This window comes from Malurus melanocephalus, unplaced genomic scaffold (genome assembly GCF_030028575.1).
Source record: "Malurus melanocephalus ecotype Western Australia unplaced genomic scaffold, MMel_1.1 scaffold_297, whole genome shotgun sequence".
NCBI lineage: Eukaryota > Metazoa > Chordata > Aves > Passeriformes > Maluridae > Malurus > Malurus melanocephalus.
Window position 1 is genome coordinate 563261 of NW_026623529.1, and position 11186 is coordinate 574446.

The window sequence follows — 11186 nt, forward strand, 5'->3', positions numbered from 1 at the left end:
TTTTTTCCTTTTACTAGTGTTGACAACAAAGGGTTTTAAAAAAAGTACTTTCACAATTTTGTTTTTCCTATTGTCTGGGGTTGATTTTGTGTTAATTCTGTATTCCTATTCCATTGGCTTGTATGCCCAAAAGGTGTCTGTGCCTTTAAATTCAGCCTGGAAGAAGGGACAGGGGTGGCAATTCAAATTTTTCACTTCAGAGGAAACATTTACTCAGTAATGTTTTTCTCTCAAAACATTGTCTCAAACCGAGACACTTATCAAATACTTTCCGAGCTACTTCTCCATCCAAAGAAACTAATGAACAAAAAGGCTGTAGGTAGATTTGTGCCAGAGGTGTCTTGTGGCTATCTTATTTCTCTTACTATATGAAGAACCTCCTACTTTAGTGCTAGGTTGCTCCTTGTTTTCAGACTCAGCCTTTTGCAGCAGGTCCTGTTTGTCTTGTGTCTTGCCAAAATGGGTCACCTGAGGATGAGAAAGCCCTGCAATAACAAAATTTACACAGAGCCAGTGTAGAGCATATCTATAGATTCTAGTTCCTGGGTGGAGAAGAGAAAGACTGGCTTTGTTGAAAGAGTAAATCACAGCTATTTTTCAGCTCATTGTTACAGCACATTCCTTGGTTTTCATAGACTAGCTCCATAACTGTTGGTTAGCAACCAGTGTTATTTTGTTGGGTTCTAGYGCATATGGGGTTTGTAGTGACTGTCTCTTCATCATATACCTCATCCAAAACCTTCTGAGGTAACCTTAGTTACCTTTAATGATTTTTCACTCAARGGCTATGTGACAAATGGTCTAATAGAAATGACAGAGGTGCAAAGCTGCTTTTGAGAGGAGCTGATCCACAAAGAACTAACAAGAATTAGATTCACATCACCTCGAGTGCCTTTCTGTMTAAATGTGGGTTGCAGAAGCACAGTTTTGAAGCAAGCAGTAGGTAGTAAATCTGGAGCATATGGCCACTTTCCTTTATAGGAAATGCAGAATCCGGGCGGAAAAATCAGTGAGTACGTCCATACAGCTTAGTTGTGTTAAAAATACTTTGTCTACTTTAGAGGAAGGTGGTTGTCTCTACTCTCTGCAGAGACATGAACTGCAYGCAGCATGGAAGCTTCAGGGCTGTAGGGGCAAAGTGCAGCTCCTACAGTTGCCTTTGCTTTTCGACACTTTCAACAGGAGCAGCTCCGCTGTGCTGACCCAGAGCGAGACCTTGGACAGCTTGGATGCCACTTGCGAGGCAAAGTAGCACCCCAGGTGTCCCCATGTGGGTGTAGGATTAGGAACTGGTCAGTACCTAGGTCACAGACCAGTGTTACAGCTCCACCACCTCATCATTTCTTTCCGGCTTGTGCCTACCCTGTTTCTTACCCTTGTCTCAATCCACAGGCTTGTGCTGGCTAAATTTATAGTTTCTCAAGTCTGTTTATTCAATTCTCTAATGTTTTCTATTTCCTGTATGCTGACACATGTTATGTTCTCCCTCAGCTTCATTACCCTGGAGAAATTTCTGTAATGAACTTGCGTTCCTAATCCTACACCCACRCCCCACCTAGTTATGATCAGCTCCCTAGGGTAAGCTGAGACAGCACCTGTGATTTCTATGCCTGAGTTGTCATTTATAATTCAACATGAACTTTATTGATTTAGAAAGCAATAATTACATTTGTAGAAATTTTGTTTCAAAATAAATTAAATAGTTGAAAAAAAGAACTGTAATAACAATGTGACAGGTGGTAGAGTCACTTTGTTTTATAAATAAAGAATGGGAATTAGTAAATTCCCTTTAAGGCACAAATGGGGGTAGACAGAGGACATGTCCCTTAATAAATCTTTTGCAGACTTCACATAGTTCTTGTTTAAATTAGTCTGTCTTCTTTCCTTCTCAACATGAATTAATGTCTGTTTAGAGTCCACCTGTACCATCTGAGATACAGTTAAGCCMTGTGAGCTGATGCCTTAGGATTTTTATTTTCTATATTTTTCACACATCTGTATTCTTGTATTTTTCTAGTACCGCACTAAAACTACCCTTCTGTCATCTTTAGACAAAACAATCCCTCTCCGAGCTTGAATCCAAGGACACCTCACTGCCTCAGAGCCCCAAAATATGTAAACAGTGAGTTGGGGGGGAGCAAGTTTGGGGTGGTTGACATCATCACCTGAAAAGATCATTGGAGAATTAAGACCCAATATGTTACAAAGGCAGAACTTACAAAAGGTGAAGATCTCGTGACCTGGTGTCCATTTTGGGTGTAGCCTCAGGAGGAGGCTTTTGTCTGCCCAAATGTACCAGCAGGCCTGTTAGACCTGTATTAAAGTTGTCTATGCTCATTCTCTYAACYTTGTCTGGCCTCTGTTTCAGATTAGCCTGRTTGATAAGGCATCAGAGMGAGCACACATTTAAATGGGAAATGTTGTACCAACCATATACAGAGATTTGCATGACCTGAAATCAAGCATGCAAGAATTGCTTTGAGGCCTGGAGACCAGACCTCATCATGTCTCTGTGCATGGCGATTTTTATTCTGAGATGAGTGCAGAAGAGATTGTCAGATAATGTAGGTCTGATTTTTRGAGGTAACAATCAGCTTTAGTCTCCAGTGTATTCAGGTGTGATTGTCTTTTTCTTGGTTATTATTTTTTGGGGGGAAGTGGGGGAGCGATGGAGTGGGCAGGAGCTCTTGGGAATAGAAGAGGACCTCAAACATAGACGTGTAAGCGTCTATTAATGAGAGGCTGAGAGGGTATGAAATGTTCTTTCAAYATCATGAAGGAGTTCCTGATCTCGTGGATCCCAGTGCTGTTTAAATAACCGTTTCCGTAAGGAAAAAATTGTCATTTGTTACTGCTGAACCAGGTATAGATATACCAAAGGCAGGAGCAAGGAGCTATCGCTTCTCTTGGTCTTCTCCAGCTCTGCTGCCAAAGTCCTGAAGAATGGGACTTTTTTTGACAAACATTAGCATGAAGGCTAAAACCTTCCTATSTGGATACAGCCACCTGAGCACATCTGCCTGTATTTGGGGTTTGGAGAGAGAAGTCCCAATTTGTAATTGTAATGCCTCCCTCATGATTCTCCACTGGGCAGGGGTGGAGGTCCCAGCCCATTGCTTTGTTGCAGGAGCAATGTCTTAATGGCTGGGCTTGTACTGGGACCTTGTACTTTTAAATTTAGGCCCTGAGGACTTCAACCCATTGTTATCACTTGTGGGAAGGACAATTGGCCACTATCAACAACAGGCAGAATGCATCTACTCCAGCCTGACAGCTAAATATCTCTGTTACACTGCTATATAGATGTGCAAAATAAAAAGATTAAAATTTCCTTTTCCAATCTGATAAAAATGCTTCATTAATTTAATTAATACTTTTCTCTTTTTCTCAAGAGTCATCTAAAAGATGCATAAAACTTGAATTTGCAAAAATAGCAAGTTTTCTGGTCTCAGTATAGAAGCTGAGAGAAAAAACTTTTTTTTTTTTTACAGTTTGAAATACAAGTTTTGTGAACTTTGAGAGATGCTCATGTGAATGAATATCTATTACTCCTCCAGAAAGAAAATGGGAGAAAGACATGGGATACTTACAGAGTTTCTGTTGGGAGAGTCAGACCCACTTCCAGAACTTCCCTTTTTKGTTTTCTGGGCTAAAGAAGTCCCAAAGCGGAGAGTTTCATACACAGGGTCAACTTTATTTCCACAGGCTGCAACAGAAGGAGCAAAACACACATCAATACCTTGAAGATATTTCTGGTCATGATCCTGCTTAACTTGGAGGAACACCCACTTCTACCAACAGGTTGGGCTGTATGCTTGGACACAAACTGAGAGAATCCTGATAAAAAGTGACTGTTGAACTTTATGGAATTGCTATCAATTTTCTGCTGCCTCTCTACTCCCATAAAGACCATCTTCCTCTCATAGTGGCTCTTCAGTTTTTGGCCGTTGCCTTGTTTCTTTTCACCTGCCATTCTCCTTCCCTAATCACCACTGGTGCAGCCCCTGCTGAGGTAAGGAAGACAAAGTCCCAGGAGGCTCCAATCCATGTTAGTCTCTACCAGTGACTTGTTGGATTGCTTTCAACAGTAGCTCTCCCTCACAGCCAGCCACAAAAATCATCCCACAYGGAAGAGAAATGGATGTCTTCAATGGGCACAAGCAAATTCTGTCCAAACATCTACATCTTGCATTCTTAGACCTCAGCTTCCCTTGTGACACAAGGCAGTAGGCATGTAGAATATAGTACATTTCTAGCATTATGTAGGAGGGGAATGTAAGCCAAAGTACTGAGAAAATACAMGAGATTTTGGATTTTGATTAGAGCAAAACACACCTCATTTTTTAGCCAGAGTTTGTTCAAAATGTTTCTATTACTTCTGACAAAAATGATGGATGATCTTTAGAAAAAGAAACTTAGACTAAATCCTTGAAATTAATTATTTTTTTAACTGGTGAAAGTAACAATGCAAATGCCATCAAATAAATAGTTTTAAACCAACTGCCTCATTTTTAGCTTTCATTTTTTTGCACTTCTAGGTTTGCCTGGTTAGAGTACCAGTGGGGAATAATATTTTCCAGAATAAACTTAACTTCTCCATTTCAAAACATTTCTTTTCAGAAATTTGGTATCATGGTGAGGAAAAAGGRGTCTTTCAAATACTCAGAAAATGCACAGACATTGAGGACATGTCTACGCATGTCTGGGAAAAATATGAGGAAATTAAGAAGAATGGATGAAAAAGGACAGGAACCTCATGGCATCCCTCAAAAGCCAGACCAGTGATTTAAATGCACCCCACTGTTGCTTCCCAGCTCAGACCCTCACCTCAATGTGCCAGTGTTTCCTCACTTATAGGTTCCTACGTTGATCTCAGGCAGTTATTATTGTAAACAGGGTAATTGCTAAGAGGCATGCATACAGGGTTTTGAGCAAAGCACACAATAAGCCCCTCTCCTCTTCCAGCTTTGTGTCTTTGGGATGGTCCTTTCCTGAGATGGCAGAAGGGCATCCAGTCACTGAAAGGAGSTGGAAGGCTGCTGAAGGTAAATACCATGGCTGGAAGTCTGCCAAAGGAAGACTGAATGAAAAAGCAATCAAAACCTACCAATAGGCATCACTTCTTTGATGCAGCCAAACTGTTCATGAATGAGTAGTGGTGAGCTGTAGTACCGTCGAAATCCCTTTGGCTGGAGGGAGAAAAAGCAAAAGCAAGTGAATTGCATTGCTTGCCTTGATTGATGGAGTAGAAATAGCCTCAGCTCTTTTGTTMATGGTGGAACATTGTGGTGAGGCTGGAAATTTGCCTCCTGTTGTTCAGTTACTATGAGATTTAGAGATTAGAGATTTATTTGATTTTTTTCTAGAAAAAAGCCAATTTGCAGTATTTATGTGGAAGGGCGCATTTTCAGCTCTGCTTTTTCTTTTGTCTTACCCAAAATCAGCACTAATTAATTGCAGCAGRAGTGCTGAATCATTAGAGGTTCTAGGAAGTTTCCCTCTTCCAATCTTCTTACATAATGTGAATTTGCATTGTGTTGCATTTTTTAAACATGTGACTATCCATCCCCATCCTAAATCCAAATCCTCACATATGCAACTGTGAAATCCAAGGAATTTAGAAACTTTCTACAGGTTTTTCTAAAGTTTACTGTTGACTGACTGCAGCTTCCACTGATTTGTTTTTTGTTTTTTTTTTTTTTTTTTTTTTTCTTGTAAGGTCAAAAAACTCTCCAAGCTGTTACCAGATATCCCCATAGTGCCCACTTATAGAGAGATGCACTATAACAACTCAAGCTACATCATTAAAGGATACCATAATATGGAAAAAAATGGTGCCCTATGCCACTCTGAAAAACACACGTCAATTCAGGCAAACACTTAGTACTSAAAATGAATGCCTTTGAGGCACTGGAATTACACAAATGGTCTCTCAGATTTCTAACTTCTGCAYTTCTAGTCACAGAAGTGGGGAAKACTAGCAGAGCTATGTTCTTTTCCRAAGCAAAAMCTGATAGACAACCAGTCCTTTAGGTAATGAGCTGCAGAAAAGATTGAAAAAGAGTGAGTGCACCGATAAACTTGGAGTCTTAGAGGCATAAATTCCAGATCCTTCAGCCTTGGTTTACCCACCAGCTAGACTCAGACAGAGCATGGGCATGAGCTCACAAAACCCCTGTGACTTTGYTGACAACTTCCTGATGTAAATTTGGTCTCTACATTTCTGTTTTTGTAAACTAGTGACCACAAGAGCTAAGGGTGGAGTCAAGAAATGGATGAATCAATTGACATGATGTAATATTTGCTTTGTCCAGGGTTTGTCATTCAGYTCTTCACAGACCAACTTCCTATACCAGAATGCCTCACACTAGAACTATGATGATGACTTAGATACATAAAGACTTGTCTCAGGGATTGAAATAACAGCTTTCAGGGAATCCTTTTGGAGAGAAAAGACCTTGCCAGTGAAAGGTGGGGTTTGTAGCCCTTTTGAATTCAATGATTTCATTTTTCCATCACATAAAAGTGAAACTGTGTCATTTTAGCTTGCAGTTATCTCAAATGTTTTCAAGTTGCAATAAATCGGAGACCATCTGAAATATGAATATATGTATTCAGTTTTCATATTCCAAATGGCCATTTTTCCAAGTTCCTTTTCCAAAAGTAATCAAAAAGAACTGTATTCCCCTAAAAACCAACAMARCAGGTTAGAATTGTCTCAGGCACTSTGTACTGCCATTGCCATGAGATTTTGCTGGTCAGAAGGCAACCCAGGCACTAAAGTGCTGTGTCCATAAGAGGCAGGCTCCTCCCAGCCTCTCCTGCTGAGAGATTGCTTCAAACTCTGTAGTATCTTACTGTGAAATATTTTTTTTTTTAAGATGAATTAGGTTTTTTTCCTTTAAGCCCTTACAGTGCAGAAAACAACAAAACATAATTTGAAGGATTTTTCATTTGTTAAAYCCCACTGAAACACTATGATTAATTTATAGCTTTCTTTGAGAGGTTTACACTACAGCAAGCACAGTTGAAATCAAGGTAATTAATTCCGTTAGCTAGCTAAATTGGTATTCTGCAACTGTATTTTCATGTCCAAAAAGCAGACCAGATTTGTTGATTTGGATTTGTTTGCATTCTTGCGTAGCAGCGATTGCCCAAATTGACAACAGGGCACCACCTGGCTCCACTTTTCCCGCCTCAGTGAAGTGATCTGGTGTGGATTCCAATGTGGCCGCCAAATGCACGCCTGGGGTGAGGCACACATGAGCTGCTCACTTACCAGCTTGCCCATGCAGCGCTGCTGTCCGATACTGTCTGCACACTTGTGGTGGATGCTCATCTTACAAGCCTTACAGCGCAGCCCATGCTTAGCGTTTGTCCCTGTGAAACACACAGCAGTGATTGAATTAGACAAAATCAATAGTTTCCGTCMATTTAAACAAGCGACCTGGAAGAACCGATGGGGTCAGTTGCAGTAGGGCAAATATTGACAGTGCTATTTGCCCTACCTGCTTTTTAAAATGCACATTTGTATACACATTCTCTTTACAGCTTCTCCATTTTAGGCATTTGTCCCCCAGGCTCTTTCCCAGGCTGTTGCTGCCTTTAGGTATGTATTGTATTATGCTCTGCTATGTGAKAGTGTGACCAACACAGTCTCTGCCTCATGAGCACCAAGCAAAACCCCTTTGTTATGTTGAAAGGTCTTGGCATGGCTGTGCATGGAGCCACTGAAGGAGCACCCAGGCTCTGGGGCAGCCCAGGGGAGCCAGGCCATCAGTGGAGGCACAGGTTTAGTGGGTGAGGGGTAGCTCCCAGGGGTATGTGAGATGGTTAAGTCARCTCCTCTGCCATTGCCCATGCACAGGCAAACACATCCATGTTTGTGTGGTTTCTTTTTCCTGCGTGGTTGCACTGGATTAGTGTGCTGTGAGGATTTGCTCAGTTGTAGTTTCTTTTCAATTACACGTGCTCAAAACAAAACTGACAATTGCTTCCAGGGACTGCTGCTCTCACTATCCTGGGCCAGTGCTCAGAGGGTGCAGGAAGGACTCCTTGCATGTCCCTGAGCGGGGCAGTGACAGTGCCATGAGTTTGACCATGCTCTCCTTCCTTGCCAGTGGAAAGGTTCTGTGCCACAGGTAGGGGAGCTACAGCAGAAATTTTGCYTTAAAGAAGCAAACTTCTCCCACTTGTCCAACAGTAGCTCTGCATTATCTTCAGTGTGGACCCACTCTCAAGTGACAGACCCGAGTCTGTTTGCTTCCAGGCAGGAACAGTCACTTGTATTCATACAACCATAACACTTCCTAAACCATACAGAAGCAGTGATGCTGCAGCAATTTTGTTATCCCCACAGGACCATGTAAACAGAACAAGTAAACACCATATCAGCTCATTAATATCCACTGCGAGAGCGAGTAGGAAACAAGGTAGTAAAAAAACTGTAAAAAACTCTTGACATTTTAACCAGCCCTCAATTAGTCAGACATGATAGGAATATTAGTCAGAAGCATCCTGCATCTAAATGTAYTCTTGTAGCTCTTGGTTATCTGAGTAATCAAAGCCATTAACATGCTGCCATTTTCATTCAGTGAAGTGCTAACTCTGATAGAAGCACTTCAGGGAAGGTTCCGTGAAGTTGGTGCCAAACCCAAGTCTTGGGTTCCACTTTCAGAGGAAGAGGTGTCTGAAGTGGCTGCTTTCAAGMCAGATAAGGCAGGCTGAAGTAGCCATGGGTGGTTGCAGTGAGCCAGGCTCAGATGTTTCACTTGGGTGCTTCCTTTAGGGCAGGGAACCGAGAACCCCCACTGTCCTATCGAGACTGCTGGAGAGATGGGGACTGAATGGGATTGAGTGTGGGGTGTGCCCCAGGGATTTCTGTGGAGTGGGGTCAGTGTCTGCTCCTCACTTGTTGCTCCATTCAGTCCCCTCTCAGTACGTGCAGACATCTTTTCTAGCTTCATTTCTGGGGCCTTTTTTTTCCTAGAAAACATAGGATTTCTTAGAGGCAGAGTAATCTGTTTGTTTGGTTTCTTTTTCCTGCATGGCTGCATTTGGATTAGTGTGCTGCTAGGATTTTTTCCGTTACCATTCCTTTTCAATCACACATGCCCAAACCAATATTGACTTCTGCTGCTTTGTGCTTTTATTACTGATGATGAAATGCTGAATCACCCTTCCTGGTGATCAACAATTGGCACTGAGAAAAAAGTAGTTCCCTCACACTTTTTATTTTATTTATAGGGCAGAATGAAAAAAGGAAAATGATATTACAGTTGGCCTATGCAATGTGTCAGTGCTCAGACTGGGTCTAATTCTCCTCTCATACTGGTATGTAGCAGCATAATCTTTACCTGCTGTACCAAGTTACTCCTAAAATTTAGCTGTGAAAAGGCAGACAGTCTCACAATCCTTCCTACTGGCTGTTACGCTCTTCCAGCTCTTTYAGTGTTTACAAGGAAGATATTGGTCCTTACATGTTATGACCACGTGATCACAGAAGATACATATTTGTCAAAACAATGGTGGGTCCAAATGATGTGCAAAATGAATGTGAAGCATCTGTGCTGCCTTCAAAAATCAAACCCCAGCTTTTTCAGAACAGAAATTGGTGGTCATGTGAAAATGAATAAGACAATTACAAAAGAGCAACACTATGTTTCTGTTGCTGAATGCCATATTTCACATGTGGGTAGCTAACTAGTGGCTTCAAAGAGAAGCAAAGTATTTCAGTCACACACTTGAGTCTACATGAAGTCTTTGTAAGTTAAAATTAAATCCCTRTAACTACCAAAAGCTCCAATCATCAACCCATTTTGACCTCTAACAGCTTGATTTACTCTGGGACTAGSTTGGAAAAAAATTTCCCTGTATCTCCAACTGCCTCCTACTGAGGAATAGCTAAGGAGCTTGGAGAAGAAACATACATGCTGTATTTATGCTTAGCCACCATATCTCAAGCTCTTAAAATGGTATTTCTACAAGACATATTTTCTTTTCCCACAGGATAATTCTTTCTTCAGTTTCCTACCCCCATTACACTAAATCCAACCACCTCAGAGAACCATGGCTAAGCTGCTTCAAAATTGGTGCATGCCAGGAATCAGTCAGCTAAGTACTGGCAAGATATCTGACCCAAAAGCTCCTGAGATTCAGAACTGAGGCACAATCACATCTCGCATCATGGAGTAAAGACCACATTCAGTGCAGATGAAAATGAGCCCAGGGTTTGACCCATTCCATCAGCTTCTGTTCTCCCATTTATGCTAAATTATTGACCTTACAGATGCCTAAATGGGGCTGTTTTTTGGACACATCTGGTAGTTTGATAGAGTGCAAAAGCAGTCAGAGAATGGATCTTGCAAGAAAGTTATTTAAAGCTGAGTGCATACAATGATAGTTCTGTAGTCATGCACTGGTATCTATAGAGAGYTATTTCATTATGCCTAAGGTAGTGGTGTAGGATATAGAAATGTGTTGAAACTTTATTTTCCAATACGTTTCCCCAGAGCTCTTAAGGAAATTAGCCATTTGGTTTGAACATACATTAAATAATAGAAAATAAGTCATATTAATGACTCGCAAAAGTTTAAAAAAATTACATTGACAAAGATAAAATAAGTAAAAATAATAGCAATAGATACAAAAACACAATGGGGCAGAATATTTGAGGATAATTTCACTTCTCTACCATAGGGTACCAAGCCTCATTTGCAGTTGAAAGCCTCTCTGTGGCATTATTCCCACTATTCCCATTATTCCCACTGGGTTAATCTTTCAGTGGATTGAAGCTTGGGGCAGGGTAAGAGTAAGGAGAGRGTTCACATTTGATCTGGTTACAGCAGCGTCTGGAAGGTGCAGTGTTCCAATAAGTGAAGTCTCAGACACTAATACAGGCTCCTCAGACTTCTGCTGAGCACACTCTGATGATCTGCAAGCCTGACCATCACTCTCTGGGTTGATTCCTGTTCCCCTAAATAGCTGATGGCTTGGTTGCAGCCTTCTGTTTATTCCCAGGTRTTCCCCTATACCAACCTTAAAGCAAAACTGGAAGCTACTGATAGTCACATACAACACTCACTGATCTGTCTTGGTTCACCTGGAATAATTCCAGTCAGAGGTGGATCAGAAACACAAGTTTAACAATTAAGCTCCTCTTGGAGTAATCTAACTACTTTTTTTTT

General features: G+C 41.2%; 1 protein-coding gene across 1 annotated transcript in view; it reads right to left on the reverse strand.

Moving 5' to 3' along the window:
- STAC (SH3 and cysteine rich domain) overlaps positions 1-11186 on the reverse strand; it is a 71998-nt gene that overhangs the window by 21099 nt on the left and 39713 nt on the right. The window contains exons 3-5 of the mRNA XM_057376982.1: positions 7280-7380; positions 5108-5189; positions 3591-3706 (exon numbers count right to left, since the gene is read on the reverse strand). Of these exons, the coding sequence (XP_057232965.1) occupies positions 3591-3706; positions 5108-5189; positions 7280-7380 (299 nt within the window). The remainder of the gene's footprint in view (positions 1-3590; positions 3707-5107; positions 5190-7279; positions 7381-11186) is intronic.